This window comes from Anabrus simplex, chromosome 1, assembly GCF_040414725.1.
Source record: "Anabrus simplex isolate iqAnaSimp1 chromosome 1, ASM4041472v1, whole genome shotgun sequence".
Taxonomy (NCBI): domain Eukaryota; kingdom Metazoa; phylum Arthropoda; class Insecta; order Orthoptera; family Tettigoniidae; genus Anabrus; species Anabrus simplex.
Window position 1 is genome coordinate 1263314534 of NC_090265.1, and position 26045 is coordinate 1263340578.

Consider the following 26045-nt stretch of genomic DNA (forward strand, 5'->3'; position numbering starts at 1 on the left):
ACGTAAAGCAAATAGCATTATTATTATTATTATTATTATTAAACCACTAGCATACCATTAAAAGGCTTACATTATTTGTATGAAAACCTCGTTCATTGTTTTCAAAATATATTTGAAATATGGATATAGGAAATTACCGAAAGACGTGTTGTACGATAATTTTAACGACTGTTTCACTGTGCCGTATTACATTTAGGCGATTATGTTTTTTTAATGTTTTTTAAATTAAAATGCTCTTTATTCGAGGCGTCGACCTAAGAAGATCCTCTGCCTCTACTTTGCACCATATGTTATGAATCTGCGTGTATATGGAAATGGCGACGATGGGATAGGAAAGGCCTAGGAGTTGGAAGGAAGCGGCCGTGGCCTTAATTAAGGTACAGCCCCAGCATTTGGCGAAAGTGTAAAGTGTTGAATGTGAGGAAAGGAACATTAAGGACGACACAAACACCCAGTCCCCAGGCCAGGGATATTAATCATTTACAATTAAAAACAACTGACCCGGCCGGGAATCGACCCTAGGGCCGCCGGGTGACAGGCAGACGCGTTGCCCTCTACACCGCGGGGCCGGACAGATTATATTTTACTAACTTTTTATCTGACGCTTCTCTATATCGATTTTGAAATTTTCGTGTTTTGAGAAGGACACACGTTCATTTTATACACTTTCTTGACCAGCTTGAAGTGGTATGTTCCACATCTTCAGTACAAAGAATAGTCCGGCTCTATGGCTAAATGGTTAGCGTGCTGGCCTCGGTCCATGGGGTTCCGGGTTCGATTCCCGGCCGGGTAGGGGATTTTAACCTTCATTGGTTAATTAAGATGGCTCGGGGGATGGGTGTGTGTGCTGTCTTCATCATCAGAATTTATCATAGGTAGGGCCCCACCCTCATGGACATGCAGGTCGCCTATACGGCGTCGACTCCTCGAAGACCACACGTCACTATTATTATAGTACGAAGAATATAGTGCGGATGGAAAGACAGTTACTCCCACGACCTTTGGCTCCTACCTGGTAGTGGTGCTGATTATTGTTTTAGGAAGAAGGCAACTGTCCGCCTCTGTGGTGTAGTGTTTAGTGTGATTAGCTACCACCCCCGGAGACCCGGAGATTAAGAAAGAAAGAGTTTCAACAGCTGAAATTAGTACCATTGTATATTGTTATGTCTTCTTTCCAAGAAAAATACTATGAACCTCCCACGAGGTTTTATAAAGAAAAATACGTTTCTCTCAGCCAAGTCGTTGACGCATTTCCGCCATGATGACATAGGTACCGGCATGATGTCGAACTACGTATTATCCGCACACTTTATCTTGGTGCATTTACACCCTAGTGCTGAATTGGTCGACCTCGGCGATCTTCGAGATTCGTACTGGCAACCTTTGAAACACAAACTATGAATCGCTTAAGCATCGTTATGCGACATCTGGCGTACACTTTACGTACTAGTACTGTTGTTGTTTACACAACAAAGCCAAGGTATAGAATTCATGCTAGGAACAAGATTCGCATCGAGAAATATTTTATAATGTTATATAATGTGTATGCGACATAGTTGTTGGCTTAAGATGATAACGGTTTAGAAATTTCATATCGATCGATCATATTCTCGATTCAATTCAGATTTAATTTTCATTCAGTTGGCAGCACCAGGCAGCACTATCGATACCGGGACAGCTCCCTCCTTACTCCTCACCCCCGTGCACAAATGCACCAAGATAAAGTGTGCGGAAAATACATCGTGGCTTCTGTTGCCTTCCACATTTGTATTTGAGAGACTTAAACTGTATCAGTTACGGGTTACAAGAAAAATGCAATGATGACCATCCGAACTGTTCGGTGAAAGGCACTGTACTATCTTTCAGTGGGTTACGTGAATGATGTTGATCCACGAATATCACTGTAATATTTGTCACAAATGGAAGACAATCATTGATTTTACTCAAATAAAGTCTCAGATCGGAGCTTGATTAAGAAATACCGTCGTAACTAGCAAGAAATATGTATACATATTTACTGGCTCTAAACAGGAATCCATTATGTTGCATTTCGCTGCTTGCGCCGTCTTTTGTTTATTTCTTGAGGTCCAGGGCTGGCACCGATGAATGGGACTGCTATGTCTGTGATTTGTTATCTTTGTCCATATGTCTTGCATTCCGCTGCTCGCGGCGTCGTTTGTTTTTTCTTGAGGTCCAGGGCTGGCACCGATGAATGGGAGTGCAGGTATTTTGTTGAAAGAAAAATAATATTATCCCTGGACCAATAAATCGTTTAATGAATCAGTTAGTGCACATGAAGTGACAGCCCATCAAATTACATCGAATGAGAAAAATCAATAAAACGACACTGAAGAACTTCAGTGAGCAAAGACATTACAGACGACAGTGTTGGACAAACAAAACACTTATGGAAGCGCTGCGACGTAGCAGAAATAGTAGTTGTAAGGCAGTAAAGTATGTATATTTTCTAAAATAAAATTCGTATTATTTCTTAATCAACCTTCGATTTGAGACTTTATTTGAGTAGAAGCAATTACTATCTTCCATTTGTGACAAATATTACAGTGATATTTCGTGGATCAACATCATTTACGTAACCTTTCAGTAAAATGAATGAAGCATCTTTTTCCAGTCTGAGGTTTATGTCTTTCGCTAAGCACTAGACAAAGCAGCCCACCTGGGGCTATGGTCGGTAACGTGTGAAGTCTATATGGTCTGACATCGTGGTTATCCGGTTCGAGTCCCGTTCGTTGTTAATATTTTCACCATCAGAATGTTGGCCGGCAGGGTAGGGAGGTGGTGTTATAGAATTTATAATCACTATATTCGGAGTCAACTCAAGTCCTAAGCGGTCTCTTTGATGTATAAGTTATATAAAAGCCGCTTGCCTTATCCGCTAGGTTCAGGACAAGAGCAATGAAGAAAGGAAAAGAGGGCAAGTTCTCATCCACGGATGGATATTTTCCTCTGTTCTTCACTTGACTACCGGTAAAACATCAAAGGGACCGCTTAGGACTTGGGCTGATGTCGACTATAGAATGCATGCCAAGAGTTTGGATTAAATTCAAAACCTTTCCGCAGTGCTCATATGGAGCGAGGGCATATGGCGCTGTTGATGGTGATTCGTTTCGGGCAGCTGTATGTCGCTTTCTAAGGAGTACCTGGAAAGTGTAACTTTTATTTATAATATATAGACTATTAATAGTCCATTTAGAAATTTCCAATTACTTTATAGATAGTATTTCGACTGTTGAAGACAGGCTTACGTACTAGTGAGCATGACCGTATTGAAAAAGGAAGTGCCAGCGACACGAGGGATCTCTTGCTTTTAGAAGGAGATTTCCATTCATCTGGCGAGACGTATGATAGTAATAAGTTCATGTGAGCTTTTTGTCGTGATCGGCCTCCTGCAGCACTGGACACCATGCTGGTCGCTATGATTGTGTCTGACACGTATGCTCATTACCATTACACTCGTAATCACACTTGCTACACAGTCTCTGGTGGCCGGGCACTCCACCACACAATTTATAGCTGCGGTAATTATTCGCGAAGTCACACAATTCTCAGGAGAGACGAGACTAAACCTAACACCATCTGCATCCCACATGAACGGATTGGTACTAGGAATTAGCTTCCGTGTCCACCACTAATCAATACGCAACACAGTCAATACATCAATCTACCAAGGTAATAATAATAATGTTATTTGCTTTACGTCCCACTTTTGATGTTTTCGGAGACGCCGAGGTGCCGGAATTTGGTCCCGCAGGAGTTCTTCTACGTGCAAGTAAATCTACCGACACGAGGCTGACTTACTTGGGCACCTTCAAATATACCATAACACCGGACTGATCCAGGATCGAGCCTGCCAATTTGTGGTCAGAAGGCCAGCGCCTCAACTGCCTGAGCCACTCAGCACGGCTACCAAGATAACTTTTATAAATAAAGATGTAGCATAAATAGCTTAACGTTCTTGACTATTCTGAAGACAAAAGAGAGTTGTAGCCCTCAGTGGTAGAATGTCTGCCCCCAGATCCCAAGATCAATGGTTCGAACCCGGCAGAGGTAACTGAATTCTCGAAGAGTGTAAAATAGTCCATTCGACACTCCATGTCGTACGATGACGGCATGTAAAAGAACTCTGGTGACACCTTACCGGACAAAATTAAAATTCAGCTACATACCACCCAAGACGGATCCATTTTTCTGTCTTCTGGTATAGTACAGAAGATTAGAACGTCTAAATTGGAGAAATTTGAGAAAATTGAGAATATGGTTACACGTAGATCTGGGATTTTAAGGTAAATGCCTACTTTGTTCCTTAAGAAATAACATGAATATTTTTAAATATGTTGACGTTTCATGATAAATCCCTTATATTTATACAGTTTTATAGTGCCCTAAAATGCTCATTTGGACATCTAGAGCCTATTCTAGTATTTTAGTGCCTGAAATGGCTAATTTGTACATTTAAAATGTTCAACTTCTGTAATTGTTAAAACCATATAATGGGCATCTCTGTATGAAGTGTAGAACAGTAAAGGGTGGGTTTTCACAGAAACTCGATCTTTCCAGATAAGTGTCGCCAAAGGAAGGCTGAGGGACGGGAGAGGGGGGAATTTTTTTTTGCTAGGAGCTTTACGTCGCGCCGACACAGATAGGTCTTATGGCGACGATGGGATAGGAAAGGCCTAGGAGTTGGAAGGAAGCGGCCGTGGCCTTAATTAAGATACAGCCCCAGCATTTGCCTGGTGTGAAAATGGGAAACCACGGAAAACCATTTTCAGGGCTGCCGATAGTGGGATTCGAACCTACTATCGCCCGGATGCAAGCTCACAGCCGCGCGCCTCTATGCGCAGAGGGGGGAATTAAGCTCAAAAGAATAAGGAGCAGGTAGTAAGATGAGACATAATGTGTCAAGTCGCCAGTGAAAGAACATGTTTCAGTGAATATAGTTCGTCATGCCTAAAACGAAATCGTTACAGAGTGCGCTTATACAACAATTACTTAAACAATTTCCAGGGTTGACTTTTGATGGCAAGATTATTTTATTCCAGTAATTCAATAAACAGGTATGTGCGTATGCCATACTGTACATTTCTTATTAATCTAAATCTAACGTTTTGAGATTGGCTCCTCTAATTAATTTTATAGACTTCGTCCAGTGGCCTGGGTTCGATTTCAAGTACTGGCAGTAATTTAGAAAGCTATGATGTCTGAAACAGCGTTGACCCACTTTCGTGAGGACAATTGGGAAGCTACAGTAGAAGCGGTCACGGGGGAAGGCAATACGGCTGAGGGATGTGTCGTGCTGACCACAAGACCACCCAATATCTGTAGGCCATGAGCTGGGCAGCAGTCTTTACTGAAAGCCAAGGCCCTTCAAGGCCTGTAGTGTTCTTGCTCTTAATTAACTTTTGAGTATGTTAACAGTGGCTTAAATGAAATAGTTCAAAATTACAAATGTTATTCAATAGCTATTCACCTTTTCTATTCCTCATCTTAGTCTCTAATTTTTATCTCTTTATTGTGTTTTAGATTTCACAAGAGAAAAAGTGCCACCTTCAACAGCATGCAGATTGTGCCAGTCACAAAGTGAAAGCGGAGGCATGAAAAGTAACATTAGACATTCTCTGTTCATACAAACGATATCTCCCACAATCCATAACGGTTTCTATGCTGGTATGTGTTAAGATCTAGTTGCAGCAAGTATCTCCTGGAACGCTGAGCCTAATCCGGTTTTCACACATTTTTTTTTTTTTACAGAAATACACCAAGCAGTACATACCATCAGCATCTAAATTAAAGAACTACTTAGATATTTGTTACAATGAGATCATTTTGTTAATCAGGGAGGATATTAGGGAGTCTTGCATATGGTTGTGTGTGGACGAAACCACCGACTCTGTGGGTAGGTACGAGTACATTGGTAATCTTATTGTAGGAAAACTGGAACCCAATCAGGCTTCTACTGGTCACCTTCTTTGCTCTAAGCAGCTCGAGAAAGTCAATAGTTAACCCGGGAGAAGTCGCATGGCGGCGAAAAGACCGCAGTAATGGTAAAGATGGTATCGCTTGGAATATAGGTAACATATGACGATCATCCTCTATCATATCGTTGGCGGGGATGTAGGCGGGGCTCTCACACGGGTGAATAACTGACTTTGCCATCTAGCGAGTCATAGCAGCCAGTATTTCGTCGGTGCGGTGCTTTCGACCGCATGCGAGCTCCCGCGTATTTGTTTAGTGCGGTCAGTTCCACAGCGTGCGACTTCCGAAGCGCCGGGTTTTATTGGCAGAAATGGATGCAGATAGCATACGAAAATTGTTGGTCAGTGTCGAAAAAAATAGCTACAGGAGAATGAACGCCTGCAAATTGAACAGGATTTGGTTAGAAGACAACTCTTTCTTGAAGAGGGGTTCGAGGAAGATGTTGATTTACCCAAAGAAGATGATGAGGCTGATAATGTACGAGGGCTGGAACTTAAATAGTGGCAACACTGCTGTGGAGACGCTATGCAACGGAATCTAATATTGTCCCTGATAGCACACGTTGGTTACATACCTACCTTACCTCAGAGCAAATGGACTCGCCCTTCCCACATCACCTGCGTGCGCACAAGCGAGGGAAACACAGTCAATTGTGAGCTAGCGGTCTAACGTAACGTAGTCACTACGTTTTCCAAATAAGAACAACGGAGTTGGATCAAGATTGAATGTGCCAGAGGTCGTACAGCACGACAGTGTCATCAAGGTCTTCAAGAGGCTTGCGGAGAATCTGCATTGCCTTACATAACAGTGGCACATTTGGTAAACGCCTTCAACGATGGTCGGCAAACTGTGGCGCACATTCATCGGGCAGGTCGTCCTACGAGTGAAGAAGAAGTGCATGCTCTTGCCGCGTTACTAGACAGTGATCAAAACCAGACGATTCGTGACAATCGCTTCAGAACTGTTGCAGAGGTTCGAAAGGCAGTAGACCGCTCCATTCGCACCATCAACAGAACAGGCTCTGGTAAAGGTATACTACGACTTCCACATCGCTGGAAACGGGTTTTACACAACACTGGGGACCACAGTGAAGGACAGTAAAGGTTGCTAACATGTAACTCTTTTGTATCTGTTGTACAAAAATAGTTGCCACTATTTAAGTTCCAACCTTCGTAGAACTCATACTTGTGCCAGGCTCCTCACTTTCATCTGTCCTATCCGACCTCTCTTGGTCTTGTTCTTTTCCGACTCCGACGGTATTACGTATGGAGTTCTAGGGAGTCTTTCATTTTCACGCCCTTCTTGGTCCTTGTCTTCCTTTGGCTGATATCTTCATTTTTCGAAGTGTTGGATCCATTCCATTATTTCCCGTGATTAGTGTTATATAGAGGATGGTTGCCTAGTTGTACTTCCTCTCAAAACAATAATCACCACCATCGTAGAAATCAGTGATCATGATAATGATTATGAAGAGTCTACAGAATCTGAGGATGAAATGTCTCAAGTAGACTCCAATGAAGATCAACCGCTACTCGAAAACATTGGTGGAAACGTTAAAACAAGATGGAATTATTTTATAAATCCTAGAGCTGGTAGAGGAAGGGCTAGAAGAAGGAAAATTGTAACGCATCAGCCAGGTCCGACAGGCCAAGCTTGACATGCCACTACCACTACCATATTAGAATCTTGGGAGATATTTTTCCCCAAACAGCATCTTGGAGGAAATTGTAAACTTCACAAATATTTGGATAAAAAAAAACAGGGCAAATTTTCTAGGGAGAGAAATGCTAGTGATGCAACATTGGCAGCAATAAAAGCAGTGATAGGTCTCTTAACATGAAAAATGATGAAAAAGTTTGTATTTGTGTTTGCATTTTATTAAATATCAAGAGCAAAGTAAACAATAACTAACAATTAGCGAAAATCAATACTAAGGTATGCAAAAAACCGGTGTGTATGGAGTTATCTGAGATCAATATAGGTGCGGTCTTTTCGACCGCGTGCGATTTCTCGCGTAGCAAATTTAATGCGATTGCGCACTTCAACAAGGGGTTGCAATGGTTGTATCCTGGAAGTCTTGATGATTCTAAAGTCCTTCTCCTTGTCTCCGATGCTGCTTCCTACATGATTGCTACTACACCTCTCTTCAAAACTTACTACCCTTCTTTAATTCATGTTACTTGCATTAACTATGCTTTGCATAGACTCGCAGAAACAACTAGGGCCGAGCTTCCTGCAGTAAATACTCCCATTTCAGCAATGAAACTCCCCTCGATTCCCCTTCCACCACAGCCAATCATCACCCGTTGGGATTCCACACACAACCATATGCAAGACTCCCTAATATCCTCCCTGACTGACAAAATTATCTCATTGTAACATATTACGGTATATCTTGGGGAAGTCATGACTGTGGTATACAATGTGCCTGTAACGGGCAACTCTGCGTGTGTGTCGTCTCTCAAAGAGCTGCTAAAGGATTATTCCAGTGTTCAGAGAGACATTGCGTATATCCGTGCAAATTTTTCATTTCTTCCAGTGACCAGTACAAAAATGGAGAAAAAAAAAAAAGGAAACGGTCTCAAACAGCAATACGTTGTAATTGAGGAATTTGAGAAAAACATACAAAGTGGTAGGGGTTAAAATAAGAGACACGTGGTCTAGTGTACTGCAGAAGAATACAGGTTATTCAGTGCTGGAAAGTGTACATCGAGTAATGGATGGGGGAAAGGTAGACTTACCCAGTGAAATTGAACTGAAAAATGTAGGTAAATTGTCCTATGCCTCTCAAACATCTGCGAGTGTGGAGCGCTTTTTTTTCTGCTAACAAAATGATTTTAACAGACAAAATTCAACCTGACTGTGAAAAATTTGGAGAAGATTATTGTTATGTAGTACAAAGCAAATTACGAGTGAAAGTGCTGTAGGAATGTTCCTCATAAATAAATAAACACCGTTATGGGGTGCGTACAGTGCGGTAATTGTGTCCAGTGATTTTAGTAATAATGTTTTAGACCAGTATTGATTATTTTTCATATAATCCATAACTGTTTTTGATAAATGTATTTTTAATTCTGTCTTAATATTGCAGTTATTTCTGTTAAGAATAGGTTTACCACGTTTCTTAAAGTAAGAAAGAAGGATCACGTTACAGTTTAAGTGTATGCTGTAATGTTTTAAAGTGTACTTTCTGTCAATTTACACATTTTAAACCATAATTTAAGTGCCTATTTTTCTTTTAAAAGCCTATTTACTTGTTTTTAAAGCATACTTTAGGTGCTTAAAATTAGTCTAAATTTTTTTGTCTGGTTACAAGTAGAGAAAACTTTCTCAAATTGAAGTGTCAATAACGGACTTTTAAATTCATATAATTTGTTTCATCTGTTCATAATGTCACCAATTCGTAGTCATTAACAAGTTTACGCCACGTAAACAGTAATGTGCATTACTGTGTACGCATGGTTAAAAGTGATTTGATCTGTGTTTATTCTTGTAGAACGAAACATGTCATTCATACAATGCGAAGTGAGATTTTACAGGTATTTTATATTGTTATAACTTTTATATTTCGTGTTCCGTCAGACTGAAAACTTAAAAGTTATAAAAACATGGAATTAAGGCATGTGTAATCCCTATTTGACATTTATTTTCCACAAATGGTATGTGTTCATAGCTTGAAATCACCAACAGTTTTTTAAACTAGAAACATGTCATTAATTAGGGAATACTTGGATAATTCATTCAATATTAAATATAACAAGTTCATTAAATGATCGGTTTACGAAAGTCCTTCCCAGCAAATACGGCAGTGTTTCCAAGTTCTTCTTCAATTCGTAAAAGTTGATTATACTTGCACAACCTCTCAGATCTGCAAGGTGCTCCAGTTTTGATCTGACCCGTACACAATCCCACCACAAGGTCCGCGATGAACGTATCCTCTGTCTCGCCAGAACGATGAGACACCATAGTGCCCCACCCATTCTGCTTGGCAAGCTTGTGAGCTTTTATCGACTCTGTGACAGTACCAATTTGATTTACTTTCAATAACAGGCAATTGCAGGCCTGCTTGCTAGCTGCCATCTCTATGCGTGTGGGATTGGTCACCGTCAAATCATCACCAACAATCTGTATCGGTACTGAACAGGTAAATTTGGACCAAGCATCGAAGTGGTCTTGATCAAATGGATCTTCAATCGACACGATTGGAAATTCGTTTATGTAACTTGTATAAAGTTCTCCTAACTGATCCATAGTTATCCACTTACTTTTATCGGAATTTGGATTCTTGAAGTCCAAGTCGTAAAGCCCATCTTTATAGAACTCAGACGCTGCTACATCCATGCCAATCTCTACTCTCCCAGTATAACCAGCCTTTTCGATTGCATCTGTAATTAGTTTAAGGGCGTCTTTGGGATCTGATATATTGGGAGCAAAGCCACCTTCGTCTCCTACAGCTGTAGCATCCAAACCGAACTGATCTTTGATTACCTTCTTTAACTGATGATACACCTCGGTGCCAATCTTCATTGCCTCGGTAAATGTTCGTGCTCCAGTGGGGAGAATCATGAACTCCTGCATTGCTAATTTATTCCCAGCGTGTGATCCGCCATTAATGACGTTGAATGCTGGAACTGGAAGAATCACATGATTGTAACCTGCCAAATCAGCTATATGTTTATAAAGAGGAGTGCACTTCCTGGCTGCTCCTGCTTTACATACAGCCAATGAAATTCCTAATATTGCATTAGCACCTAGATTTGATTTGTTTTCTGTACCATCTAAGCTCAACATAAAGTCATCAATTTCTTTCTGCTCTGTTGGCTCAAAACCTCTCCTCAGTAACGATGGTACGATAATTTTATTGATGTTATCCACTGCAGTTTGCACGCCTTTCCCGTCATAATTGGACTTATCATTGTCACGGAGTTCGAGAGCTTCATGAACACCAGTACTAGCACCCGATGGAACAGCAGCACGGAAGAGTCCAAGATCTGTTAATAAATCAACCTCAACCGTTGGATTACCCCGAGAATCGAAGATCTGACGCGCCATACATTTCTGCAGTGGCATGTCGGTGGAACTTGTCCTTACATTCACAATTTTAGTCAGTCTTTTTCCAGCTGGAAACAAATTCTTAATTTTATGATTCAGTATATCGATGCAATGTACACGTATAATAAACAAGTGTGAAACATACACACTGATGAGTAACTAGGGTAATAAATTATGCTCTTTCCGCTCCCTAGCAACGCCTTATATTGTTATTTCACTCACTAGTCGCAAGAAGCGAAATATCGTGTTGCTAAACGTACGTGTTTAATTTTGACAATATATACACTGGAGGCAGCACTGACGTTGAATTTGATCAAAATCTTTTCATATGCAGGAGGGTGATCCGAAAGCTAAGCAATGCAGTCACGAATCACAATTCAGTAAATGCTATTTATCTCTCGATAAGCTAAGTATTTCACTTTATTGTAGTCGCAGCAAATGTACATGATTTTTGTTTTTTCTTGACGTCTATTTCAACCGACACGAATCCACTGAATACAATAACAACAGGTGCAGTTTTCAACGAGAACTGGTATTGTTTCATTTACGGTGACAGATTAACAGATGAACTGGAGGATGTACATCCAAGACCAACTACAATATCTCAGACGTCTTGCTCATACCTAGACCAGCTACAATTATCAGATCGGAATGCATAAGTCTATATCAGAGTAAATAGCTGTGAGCCTTGGCCATGCGTTGCGAGGATATTGGGTCTTGTTTATATTGCGCCTGGTTTGTATTTCGCACATGTCCGAGCGGAAGATATTATCATGTTGCTTGAATTCGTGATTTCAATATCTGTTGGTTAATTTGCATGTGTTCAATAATGTTATGGTTACTTTCAAAAGCGATATGTTAATTTCCGATGCGTTAATTATATGTATATAATTACATGGTATTTAGAATTTACTGCTGCCGTATCTTGAGTGCTGCTTGGTGGTTCACTTGCTTCTTTTGTTGTGTCATGGGGGAAATGTTTTAAGGGTAAAACTGTGATAGATACTTGTAATGAGTCATAACTGTTCTGTGTCTTGTCGATGCAATTGTGAATATATCAACACCACAACTTTCAGATATCCAAAGACAAATTAATCATTAATAGGAAAATAGGTTATGGCAATCACCGTGATTATATTGAAGTGACTCGTATTACTCCGGTGTATACTGAAGATTTTTATACCAATTTATTCGAAGGTTCCCTGTGTATTGTAGAAAGGAACCTCATCATATTTCATTCTGTTGATCAAAAATGGTTTGATGTGTCCATTATCAATATTGATGTCCCTTTGTTGCATTCCCTTGTTGGTGGGGGTGGTAGAATAACACCCACAGTATCTCCTCCTGGGTATAGTGCGCATTGGTATCACCTAAATATCACTATAAAATTTGTCACAAATGGAACATAATAATTACTTTTACACATATCAAAAAATCCCTGGCAAATTAAGAAATATATGTTTTTTGGAGAATATTGATACGTACTTTACTACTTTACAAGTACATTTGGTGTTGCGCTCACAGTGACACACGTATGTTTTTTGTCTTACACTTTGAACAATTTCGTGTGTGATATCTGTGTTCACTGAAGTTCTTTGTTTTCGTTTCATTCTTCACTTGTCAATGACATCATTTCATGAATTGTATCGCGATATGCAATATTTAATAGGCGACAAAATGATATGGCCAATGTACATAAGAAAAATTCAGTGGACTAGTGATTTCGTTCGAACAGAAATAAAAATATTTATTGGTCCAGGGATCATGCTATTTTTCTTTTGACCTCCATTTTGCTGTTTGTACTGGCCAAAGATAATGAGAATCTACAGACATAGCACTCCCATTCCACGGTGCTAGCCCTGGACCTGAATAAAGTAACAAAAGACGTCACCAGCAGCGAATGGACAAAGATAATGAGAATCCACAGACATAGCCCTCCCATTCCACGGTGCTAGCCCTGGACCTGAAGAAAGTAACAAAAGACGGCACCAGCAGCGTAGTACGACATAAACCAGTCCTGTCTACAAGCCTTAAATATGTTTTCATATTTCTCAAATAACGACGGTATTTCTTAATTTGCCAGGGATTTTTCACTTGATATGTGTAAAAGCAATTATTATGTTCCATTTGTGACAAATTTTATAGTGATATTTGGGTGATACCTTTGCGCATCATACCCTCTCCTCCTTGTTGTAAGGGGTGACTAAAAGGGTTCCCAAAGGTTGTCGACTTGGGAGCGTGGGTTGGCGACCACAATGCCCTTAGCTGAGTTCTGGGATTTTTATTAACAAATACATCGCAATTGGAAAATATCCCGGTGGCAGTGATCATTTACGGTAGTATGATCATAAAGTTAACACATAATTACCCAACAACAGCAACAACTACTGCTACTACTACTACCACAACAAGAGTACAACAAGCAATTCCATGAAAAGAAAATATTACAAGAAATATCACCAGATTAACAATACAACACCGTCATTTACAAATTCAAACGTACCATAAGTATTTCGAATTTTTTACACTATCATACCGTTGCAAATACAAAACGTTCATATACAAATTCACACATACCTTAAATAATTCAGATGCGTTAATACTTTAATACTACGATTTACAGTGGATTGAGCATTACGTTAAAATATGCCACCGTCACATAAACATTTACACGCAATTTACAGTACACAGGACTCAATTCATGAAGCATTTTACATTTTTGGGAAAAGGCTCTAAGACAGCTGCGGGTAATGAATTCAAATAATCAGTTCCCCGATTTAGGAACGAATATTTACTATAGTTAGAGCCGAAGTCATAGACAGCACTTAAACATAAGTGGAACCATTGAGTAATAAGGGATCACTTATAGTAAATATTCATTTGTAAGAACTTGTGTCGAAGTACATGCATATAGTATAGAACAAGCAGATCGACGCAGTTTCTGAGCAGAATATGAATGGCTTGGAAAAAAAATCTTGTGGATAATGCAAAGTACGAAAATGCCCAGTTTTTTTTTTTCTTAATATAATATGCTTGTAGTTATTCAGGTACTCGAACGTGTACGAATATTTCTCCAAATGTAAAATATCTAGCCTTACAACACTTTTAATTATTTGACAGATATATCCGCAGCCCTTACATGGTAGTATGCCTAATTACTTCTACAATAATATTTAAATAGTATGTTTTGATGTTTGATGCCATGATTTCAGAAACATATGATATAATCCGACAAACGATTGGTTGATTAACCTGATATAATTAGTACAAACCAACCCTGAATTATATGGTGGTACTGCAACACGTTCATTTTTCTGAGAAATAAGGATTGATCTTTACTTTTCTATAGGCCTAGAGTCTTGATAACTTATCAATTTGTAACATGTGTCCAATTAATTACGCATAATAATAATAATAATAATAATAATAATAATAATAATAATAATCTGAAATTAAGAGGTGGCATAAAATCTCAAAACAATATCTTCATTAATGGTGAGATAGTTGAGTCCTCTAGAGGTTATGTTCACTCTCTCAATCAAAGGAAAAAGAATATTCTTAACTGTCACTTTACTAAAACAAAAACCGGGCGAGTTGGCCGTGCGGTTAGGGGCGCGCGGCTGTGGGCTTGCATCCGGGAGATGGTGGGTTCGAGGCCCATTGTCGGCAGCCCTGTATATGGGTTTTCCGTGGTTTCCCATTTTCACTCCAGGCAAATGCTCGGGCTGTACCTTAATTAACGCCACGGCTGCTTCTTTCCCAATCCTGGGCCTTTCCTATCCCTTCGTCGCCATAAGACCAGTCGGTGTCGGTGCGACGTAAAGCCAATTGCAAATAATAACCCTTCCTTAAATTGTTGGTCACATTACATTTCGACAGGATTTTCCATCACTGCTTTGTGCACAGAAAGCATTCTGTGAATGAAATGCAACATATTGAGCAAAATCATTATCCTCCAACTTGCTGCAACATAACACTTAAGTGTGTGTGTGGGAGGTCCACTTATAGCAATAAGTGGGGCACTTAAGTAGGTAATATGAAATGAAACCTGGCTTATAAGGTTCACTTATGTAGAAGTGCTGTATATGAATTCGGCCCTTAGTATTCTGCGATCTACCTTTTACTTTATTCGGATGATCTCTCCTGCATATGTAAGAGAGCTTTTCTAGTCGACTGTTCATCTCTCCCCAAACTGGCTTATTCGTATAGGTATTATACGTGGCACATAACCGTGTTCGTTTCCTTCTAGTCCCCAGCGTCTTCCACCCAAGTTTTTGTATCATACTTGTCTGACTACTTCTAGGACTGAAATCATTCAGCACGAATCTTGCAGCCTTTCGCTGTACCATTTCAAGTTCATTAATGAGTCCTGTTTGGAATGGATCCTATACGGCTGCTCCTTATTCCGGGACTGGCTTGAGTGGTACATAGCCCTGCGCCTTCGCCTGGGAACTGCTGTCCTTTAGCACCCTCACTACGAAGTTTAAGGACTTGTACGATTTAGAAATTACACTTCCTACGTGGGTGTCCCATTTTATATCTATCTTTACGTGAATTACTAAGTACTTGCATGAGTCACCCACTACAAGAGCGTCCGATTCAAGAAAATATTGAAAGTCCCCTTGCCTATGTGTCTTTCCCACTGATCTCTATACCTGGATGGCTGGTAGCTTGGGTAGCAGTAAGCCGAATAGAAGATGACTGGCGTCGTAAGATGGCAGCGAGCGCATGGTGCAATAGACCACGAGGAGCGCGCTTGCTTTGTTTATGCTTAGTTCAGTGACGCCAGGCCTCTTGATTGTAGTTTCACGAGTGTTCTGTGCTGTGTTATTGCAAAGTAAATAGTAGTGTATTTTACGAATTTAGGTTCGTTGCCTTGTAGTATGCTTGTGAATTACAAGATTAAATTTAAATATGTATGTGTTTATCTGAAATATGAATGAAGAAACATTCTACGGGGTATTAACATACTGCAGTATTCAGCTTATGGATGTACAAACAGAACCGATCAGCAGAAGGAGAAATCATTTCATCGGGGAGTTTTAATAATAATGTTATTTGCTTTACGTCCCACTAACTACTTTTTTAAGGTCTTCGGAGACGCCGAGGTGCCGGAATTTAGTCCCGCAGGAGTTCTTTTACGTGCCAGTAAATCTACCGACACGGGGCTGTCGTATTTGAGCACCTTCAAACACCACCGGACTGAGCCAGGATCGAACCTGCCAAGTTGGGGTTAGAAGGCCAGCGCCTTAACCGTCTGAGCCACTCAGCCCGGCTCGGGGAGTTTTATACTGTACATAAGAATCTTCCTAGGGTAGTGTTTTGAGTTTTAGGTTTATTGTATCTTATTTCGCATATTCCGGGAGCAAAATGGCAATTAATTTTTGTAGGTTTCCTTTCTCGAGACCCGAACATCTAAGATCATCGATTAGGAGTATCAGGCGGGAGAATTGGGAGACTTCTAAAACAGCTGTTCTCTGCTCGGATCACTTAGAGGAAGACTGTTTTGATAGAAATGGACAAACTGTACACCTTAGAAGTGATGTACAGCCAACTGTTTTCAATTTTGCTGAACATTAACTGCAAGTAAAGATTTACTTATATATTTTTTTCTCATAATTAAACTGACGGTTTCGATGAAATAATTGACGTGAACTTATAACAGTCTTAGAAAATGAAGTCTGGAGGAATTCTAGACCTTATTTACATCAGTAATAATTATGGGTTTCAGACACTGGAGTGGTGGGAGAAGGGAAAGTGTGGTGGGTGTTTGGGGCTATTCCATTATACTATTCGTGGTATTTGGGACTCTTTTAACTGGTGTTACATATTTCTGATGATGACTATCAATATCACTTTGCTAGCTGAATTTAATTAAAGAGGTCTGTAATAGTACATTAAGCTGTAGATAATGTGATATATTGACTAGTTTTGAATATTTGCTGGTTTTATAAATGTGTACATTTGCTTCAATGATATTTTAATTTGATAATATGCGCGTTATTTCTTGGAAACAGGAAACAGAAATTCATTATCAAGCACCGATTACGATATGTCGAATCTAGGCCTGTATATTGAGCTACGTATATAGGTACATCATTTTAAGAATGCATAATTTCGTGGAATACATGTATACAATTTACAGCAATGTTTCCAGAAACTGGTTTTCACTCGTATTGTGTTACCGATCGCTAATTGCATGTATTCAGCACCTAAGTTAATATTTGCCGGCCGTTATTATACACTCATTTTTATTGCTATCCCGGAGATTTACTGACCTCGGAATGACGTGTCAGTGATCCCAATGTCCTTATGCTTTGAGTGAACATGTCTCTATATTTTAATTATTCCAATGCGCCATTAATTGCGACCTAAAATTGACTATATTATCATTGCTTCCCCATAAGGAGAGCTCGAGGTTGGGTACGCCAACATGGCGAACCGCGCGTTCAACTTGGCGTACTTTCTCCTGCAGCGGAGACCTGCCATCAGCGATCCATGTATAGAGATCAGTGGTCTTTCCCATTCTTATGAGACTGCATTTTCGGGAATTTAGCATATTTTCATTTTGTTGTCGAGTACACAATTTTGGAGTATAGTTAGATCGACTTGTAATAACCTATTACCGCCAACATTCTGTATTATTCTGTATATTATGCAGTCGTCCGCAAACAATCTGTATTCACTTCGAATTTCGTTCGGCAGATCGTTGATAACCGCCGTAAATAGCAGAGGCCCTGTAACACTACCCTGTACTACTCCCAACGTTATAGAAACTTCGCAGGAATATTTGATTCGCACCTTTACCCTCTGCGTGCGGTCTGTCAAAAATTCCCGGATCCAAAGAACCACCCATTTTATCAATGTTCATTTCCACCAATTTTCGGATCAGAATGTTATGTGATACTACATCAAATGCTTTAGCAAAATCAAGTACAGTAGCTCCAACTTGGACACTTTTGTCTAATGACTCGCTAATACCTTGAAAGAGCGACAACATCTGGCTCTCGCAGGATACCCTTTTCTAAAACCATGTTGACGGCTATTAATCCAAGAACTTTTCTCGCATTGTTCCCTTAGATATTCCGAAATGAGATGTTCCATTTGTTTGCATACAATGGACGTAAGATTAATGGCTCTATAGTTGACCATTGGCAGCCTGTTTAAAAATCGGGACTACAGCTGCTTTCTTCCAGTCATCTGGAATTTGCGTATTGTTGAGAGACACAGTAAATAGTATTTCCAAATAGTGTAGAATAACTGTACCACCTACTTCAGAACCTCCCCAGCAATATTATCATGACCGTACGGACATTGACATCAGAGTTTTGAAATAGATAGGAGAACGCCTCAATGGAAGAACTTAGAGGGTGCGCGTGGGAGAAACGCTATCTTCTCCAATAAACGTTACGTCTGATGTGGCTTAGGGTAGCGTTATTGGGCCAATTCTTTTCATACTTTTCATGAATAATATGCCTGATTCGATAAAATTGGAAGTGCGTCTCTTTGCTGATGATTGCGTCATATACCGGGAGATAACAACAAAGGAGGAAGAACAATTCAGCAGGATTTAGATACGATTTTAAAATGGGCGCGTGAAAATCGAATGAAAATCCACAGCGGAAAAAGCAAGAAATTTTGTATCAGTAAAAAGCAAATGACAGGAAAGAGGGATTACGAACGTGAAAGGAAAATTGTTGTTGAAGTTGATAGTTGTAATTAGGTGTTGCTATAAGAAAAGACTTGAACTCGTTAGAGCAAGTGGAAAATGTAGTTAACAAATCCTGGAGATCGTCACATTTTATTATGAAAATATCAAGAAAGCTAATCCTGGTGCCAAAAGTAAAGCTTATTAATGTTTGGTAAGTCCGATTCACGAATATGGAGCTATTATTATTTGTAATAATAGGTCTAGAGGTAATGTTGAAAAAATGTAATGTGATATTTGGTGTAGGAAATATGATACTCAACAGTCTTTTAAAGATCAAGTATTCCAAAATCTCACGAGATAATACTAATAATAATAATAATAATAATAATAATAATAATAATAATAATAATAATAATAATAATAATAATAATTCTTGAGAGAGGCAGCAACTTAATGAAGTCAATATTGGATCCACAGTAATTATTTAGCGTACGGCTTATACAGACAATATCAGTAATATATATACATATTTACAGATGTGAAACAAAGTAATTTGTATTTCAAAACTGAATATCAAATTTTTCAATCCACCGTACAGCATATGGAGTTACCAGCAGGAAGTCATGTTCATCACCGTATGATGAATAATCTTGTGGGGAGCTCCCCAGTCACAGTCTGGATTAGGTAGCTTTTTCCACTTATGGAGAGCGGCTCTGCATCGGCCATGTCCTGTTCTGATTCTATTCAGGGCAGTCCAGGTCTTGCCTGGTAGGTGGGATCCGCTTGGAAGTCTGGGACCTGAGAAGAAGGTATGCAGGTACACATCTGTTGCTGCTTCCCATCTACCTTTCCACTCATCAAGAGATTTAAAATCCTTAGCATCCATGCCAGCAGCATTATGCAGATTTGGATGGCGTGATTTTAGTCTATTAAGATTCAAAAGTGGCAGGTCACTATGCACGGGTAGACAAGAATTTCTCAAGATCTTGTGAAATTCCTTCTTAAGGGCATTAGATTGGCGTAGATCAGGTGAAATCCACAGTAATAATTAAGTAATAATGATATTTATGACGTATTCGTTCGTTAATAACAATCAGTACGATGCTATAATTAATTTTTGGGGTGAATAATAATAATTATAATAAGCATTTAGTGAAAAGTGAAGTGATCCTATTTTGATAACCCGAATGAGTAGAAATCCCGTCAATGTGTTTGATAATGAGGAAATAGTATACCTTAATTGGAGTAGCATTAGTGTAGGGCCAGAGAAACAAATTGGAATTATGTCACAATAAAATACCAGAGCCATTTCTTTAAGTGCGCAAGCAACGGTCAATGTGTGTAAGACTTGATGTTGAATATTTGATGGTCCAATAAGAAGTATTATAATGAGCATTATACGTAATAATGTCCCGAAAGGACAAGATGAGATAAAAAGGGGGTATTTCAATGCCAGCGGATAAGCTGAAGATAATAGTGAAAATAAGCAGATGAGAGGCGATATGCAGAGCTCTATAAACGGGAGCCAAAAAAGGATGAATTCTGGAATATGAATACAAAGTGAATTCGACGAAATGGATATGAAAATGAATTAAAAATAAATACTCATCAAGGAAGCTGTAGGACCAAAATTATGTGAGATAATCCTACGCAAGTCACCATCGCGTATCTATTGGTAAGACAAACATAAGGCTCATGAATTCGTAAGTTATGCTAATTGAAGCAACAATAATACCCAATTGTTTACACTGGGGGAGTTTAGAAAGGGTAGTAAAATATAATAATAATGATAATAATAATAATAATAATAATAATAAATTTGATTAACTTGGAGAGTTTTCTTTCATGTTCTATGGATTGGATATCAATTTTCTTGTGAAGATAGCACGTGAGATGTCATAGATTTTATTGTATATTAGTGAATGACCATGGAAAGGTAAAACTCAGAATTTCAGTGATAATGAATCAACCGGCACTGAAATTAACTGACGTCGTAGATTAGTTAACTACGCAATTCAGTAAGCCTTATATTGTCAGTAGATTAACGCGTGAATTGGCATGTAAATAAATTATCAATAGGATATGTTTGTATGTCAGCTGTGTTCACATTTGTTAGAGTAGGTGATGTTTAACTGAGTTTTCCCAGTATCATAATAATTTGTGTTTTTTTTAGGTGAAAGATTTTACCCACCATTGCTCATTAGTGTTAGATAAATATGACACCTTGCGTTAAATTAGTTAAACTTCGTCTTTGATTCACTATTATACTCGTGCAACAAACACAACAAATAATCAGCTCTGAGCAGCATATCCAGTTTTGTATAATTTATTCATGTGTAAAATGAGGACAGGTTGGTCGCGAATGTACAAGTGTTATTGGTGGGTAATTATGAGTGTATAAATATTCCATGTTCTTACGAGACATATACGATCAACTCGTGTCATTCAGTATGTAAACAATGGCTGTTCAGTTGACCAGGTAGTAAAAATAAATATACGATATTGACCTCGTAAATTAAATGGTCCATACCGTGTTAATGATATCAACTTTGTGAATTTGTAATAAAGGTAATCGGTAGTCGTGGCAATGCATCTATATATATAAAATGAGAGTTTTGTCTGTACATTACTCAGAATTTGAAAAGAATAGTATTTTTATATCGGTCATGTCCATAGTAACAAGGAAATGCATTTTTTACTTTTCCGTAATTTCTGACTGTCTGTCTGTCTGTCTGTCTGTCTGTCTGTCTGTCTGTATGTACACGCATCACAAGAAAACGGCTGAAGAGAATTTAATAAAATTTGGTATGTGAAGTCGGGGGATGAGCCCCTACAATCTAGGCCATAAATCATTTTACTCACGCTGAGTGAAATGGTAGTTTAGGGGAAGGCCTAAAATTTAATCATCAAATATTTATATTATTAGTGGTCCTATCGATAAATACTACATAACTAAAGTTATATAGAATTAAATTTCCGATCATTTATGTCATACATTGTTACCGCACCGGCTTTGATAACACAAATATTCATGAATTTGTATTTTTGTTGCCAAGTCCATATCGACGCCGAACCACGAGAAAATGGGTTAACAGAATTTAATGAAAGTTGGTATATAGAGTCGGGGAATAAGAAACTATAGTCTAAACTATAAACAGTTTTATGCACCCTGTATGAAACTGTAGTTTAGGGGTAGACGTCTCAAATTTAATTTTTAAATACCTATGCTATCGGTCCTATCGAAAAGTACTACATAACGAAAGTTATAGAGAATGCAATTTCCGACCATTTATGTTTTATTCAATTTTATCGTGCCGACTATGATAAGAGTGGTATTTCAGAGTCGGAAGAAAACTAAATGTGAAGGCCTACAATATTGAAAGCGCGTAACATTGAACAACAATAACATTACATTGACCATTGTTTGTTTTGATGGGCTTTGTGTCTTCTGTTGCCACACATCTACGATAGTTAGGATGAAAATCGCCTTACGTCGCACCGACACAGATAGGTCTTAATGGCGACGATGGGATAGGAAAGGGCTAGGAGTGTGAAGAAAGCGGCCTTGATCTTAATTAAGATACAGACCCAGCATTTGCCTGGTGTGAAAATGGGAAGCCACGGAATACCTTCTTCAGGGTTGCCGACAGTGGGGTTCGAATCCACCGGATGCACGCTCACAGCTGCGCGTCCCTAACCACACGGCCAACTCGCCCAGTCGTACCGAGTGTGATAGCCTGCCTGAATATTGGCGGGAAGTAGCTGGGGAGTTGGATAACTTTCTTCTTTAGCATGCTATTCTTCTGGTTCATGAATTTTCTGACACTACTGGTACATAACACACTGGTTCATCATAGCATTCGAGCTATTCAATCCGTACTCTGAGGCACTGATTGGAATGAGCAGTTTGCATATTTAAGAGAATTATGGCAGAGGAGTGATGACGAGTGTCTGCGGCCTGGTCATTCCTGCTCTGGAACTTTGCACTGTTAGACTACTACTACAGTAGTTGCTTTACGTCGCGCCGACACAGATAGGCCTTACGGCGACGATCGGACAGGGAAGGGCTGGGAGTAGGAAGGAAGCGGCCGTGGCCTTAATTAAGGTACAGCCCCAGCATTTGCCTGGTGTGAAAATGGGAAACCACGGAAAACCATGCACTCTTCGATTGGCACCGTAGTGCTGTTCGTTAAAAGTGAGAAAATGTGCGGTTTTTAATTTGATCGAGTATTTTATATAACACTGTCTGGCTCCATGGCTAAATGGATAGCGTGCTGGCCTTTGTTCCAGAGGTCCCGGGTTCGATTCCCGGCCGGGTTGGAGATTTTAACCTTAAATGGCTAATTCCCTTGGCTCGGGAACTGGGTGTTCGTGCTGTCCCCAACATCCCTGCAACTCATACCACACATAACACTATCCTCCACCACAATAACACGCAGTTACCTACACATGGCAGATGCCGCCCACCCTCTTCGGACGGTCTGCCTTACAAGGGCTGCACCCGGCTAGAAATAGCCACACGAAATTATTATTATTATTATTATTATTATTATTATTATTATTATTATTATTATTATTATTTTAACATCGCTACTTTCCTACTGACGTTTTTGTAATGGCCTTTGTTTACTTCAGTTAGGAAAACCACAAGGCCAGTCTTTCTGAGAATCCCGTAGCAAAGCGCGGGTACATCAGCTAGTTATGTAATATAGTTTAATACAGTCAGATGGTGACATTCAGCAATGACAGGTTATAGGAGCCATATTAATACCATAATCAGTAAATCATATTAAAATGTAGTGGGAGTGACGACGCCACAGGGTGTGATGTCCTGAGGTCAAACATTACACAAGAAAGGAAAGTGATCTTACATCCAGTTAATGTGCAGAGGTAAAATATTAATTAAAATGTATAATTCATTATGCAGCTATAAGTGGTTACGTTTGAATCAAGTTACATAGGTGTTAAATCTTTGTGTAAGTCCATGAGTGTTTGAAATTATTGAATTTGGGTGGAGAGAAGTTTGAATCTCTGTTTGACAATTAAATTAAGCCCTTAACTAACATGTAATCACATCAACATGAATGTAATTGCTGGAGAAGTAGATCATACTTGAACACTTTCATAATTGTGACACTTTGTCACGCTTATAGAGGGTATATTTTGTTTGATTAAATTCCCTTTTATTTTTATTGTTCTTCAATTTTTACGCCCTCCGTGGCGCTTCCTTGACCGATATCTTCATTTTTTGAAGTGTCGGATTCCTTCCATTTTTCTCTCTGATTATTGTTATACAGAGAATGGCTGCTTAGTTTTACTTCCTCTTAAAACAATAATCACCACCAACAAGGTTCCCGATTCGATTCCCGGCCAGGCCAAGGATTTTATCTGTGTATTGTTAATTCCTTACAAATAGGATTGGTTCGAAATGGTATCCAGCCATAAAACTGGGCCGATTGTATATCACGTTCCGACCCCATTAAATGAGGGGAAAGGCCAGGAAGAATAATAATATTGTAGTTGATCTTGTACAGACCGCAAGACTACTATCGAATCAGAGGAAAATGGCGCGATCATAGATGTAGTTCGCATATGGCTGTTCTTCGTTGCGTCTGAAGGTTAACGAATTTTGACGTACGGTATATACGGAGTCCATTAACACATTGTTACTGTTAGTACAATATAGCGTTAGTGTACTGAATGTAGTGAATATAAAAGTGTATACATATTGCCGCGCAAAATATTTAACGAAAAGGATCTTGAATACTACGTATACAACTAAGGTTAAGTTATAAGTAGGTTCCCACCTTCCAATACTTATCAATTTCTATACAATAGTTTTATTAATTACATAATATGAACCAGCTTAATCTCTAGGACATGTTTCCATAATCGGAACGAAACATGTCCTAGAGATTAAGCTGGTTTATATTATGTAATTAATAAAACTATTGTATAGAAATTGATAAGTATTGGAAGGTGGGAACCTACTTATAACTTAACCTTAGTTGCGTTGAGCCAATACGGGATAAAATATGAGATTTATAAGCTACTACGTATACGGTGGAAGGTGATACTGATGCAGATACTCCAACATTCAAATTCTTTAAAGATCTTGTATTTAACGGAGAAGTGATTAATATACACACAACAGGAAAATTTCCAATTGGCTGGTTGATAGCTCAGGCGACAGAGCGCTGGCGTTCTGAATTCAAGTTGGCGGGTACGATCCCTGCTCAGGTGGTGGTAGTGATTATTGTTTTAAGATGAAGTATAACTAGGCAATCATCCTCGATTAACATCAATAAGAGGGAGAAATGGAAGGGGTCCAACACTTCGAAAAATGAAGATATCGGCCAAAGAAAGACAAGGGAAACGAAGGGCGTAAAATGCAAGACCCCCTAGCCCTCGAATGCTCCAATAGCGTCGGGGTCGGGAAAGAACAAGAGTTCACCAACAGAGGTCTTATAGGATAGATGAAAGTGAAGACCCTGGCACAAGTAGGTGGAAGCAATGCCAGGACTCAGCTAAGGGCTCCTGCCTGTCGTAAGAGGCGACTAAAAGGGTCCGCAGGGGATCCCAACTTCGGAGCGTGGGCTGGCGACCAAGGAGTCCTCAGCTGAATCCTGACATTGCTTCCATTTACCTGTGCCAGGTTCCTCACTTTCATCTATTCTATCCAACCTCCCTTGGTCAACTCTGGTTCTTTTCCGAACCCGACGGTATAACGTTTGCGGATCCTAGGGAGTCTTTCATTTTCATGCCCTTCGTGGCCCTTGTCTTTCTTTGGCTGATATCTAAATTTTCGAATGTCAGATCCCTTCCATTTTCCTCTCCGATTAGTACGGCTCGGATGTTTCAGACCTAAAAAAGTCCAAATAAGCAAGCAAATATGACCTCAAAAGTTACGAAATTTGACCTAAAAATTAAAAAATATGACCCGAAAATGATTAATCAAAATAAGGCCACTTTAAAATAAATTATAAATTGAAACGCAGTTCCTTTGATACATATTTGATAACTAAATCCTTTATTCTTACTTTCATATTAATTGTCTGAATATACATGTTTAGCAGTTATTCACAGTCTATTATCGGTGATTCACTTATCAAACATTTGCGAATGCATACTGCACTCTTTAATTCAATGGCGTTGCACATCAGGTTTACTTTAAATACGGGCTGTACTGTGCGAGAGCATTAGTTACCTGTGAGATTGGACGGAGTGACTGGGAGCGGGTCAAGAATGCCCTTACTATGACGAAGATGCCTGTATCAACAGCTCACTGCGGTTGAACGAGGACGTATAATAGGGTTACGTGAAGGTGGACTTTTCTTCCGCGCTATTG

At 39.4% G+C, this 26045-nt stretch overlaps 1 protein-coding gene across 1 annotated transcript; it reads right to left on the minus strand.

The window, feature by feature from the left end:
- Positions 1-9759: 9759 nt before the first annotated feature.
- LOC136858656 (enolase-like) lies at positions 9760-11064 on the minus strand. The gene has a single exon (XM_067138373.2). The coding sequence runs from the start codon at positions 11062-11064 to the stop codon at positions 9760-9762; it is 1305 nt and encodes a 434-aa protein (XP_066994474.1).
- Positions 11065-26045: the final 14981 nt, after the last annotated feature.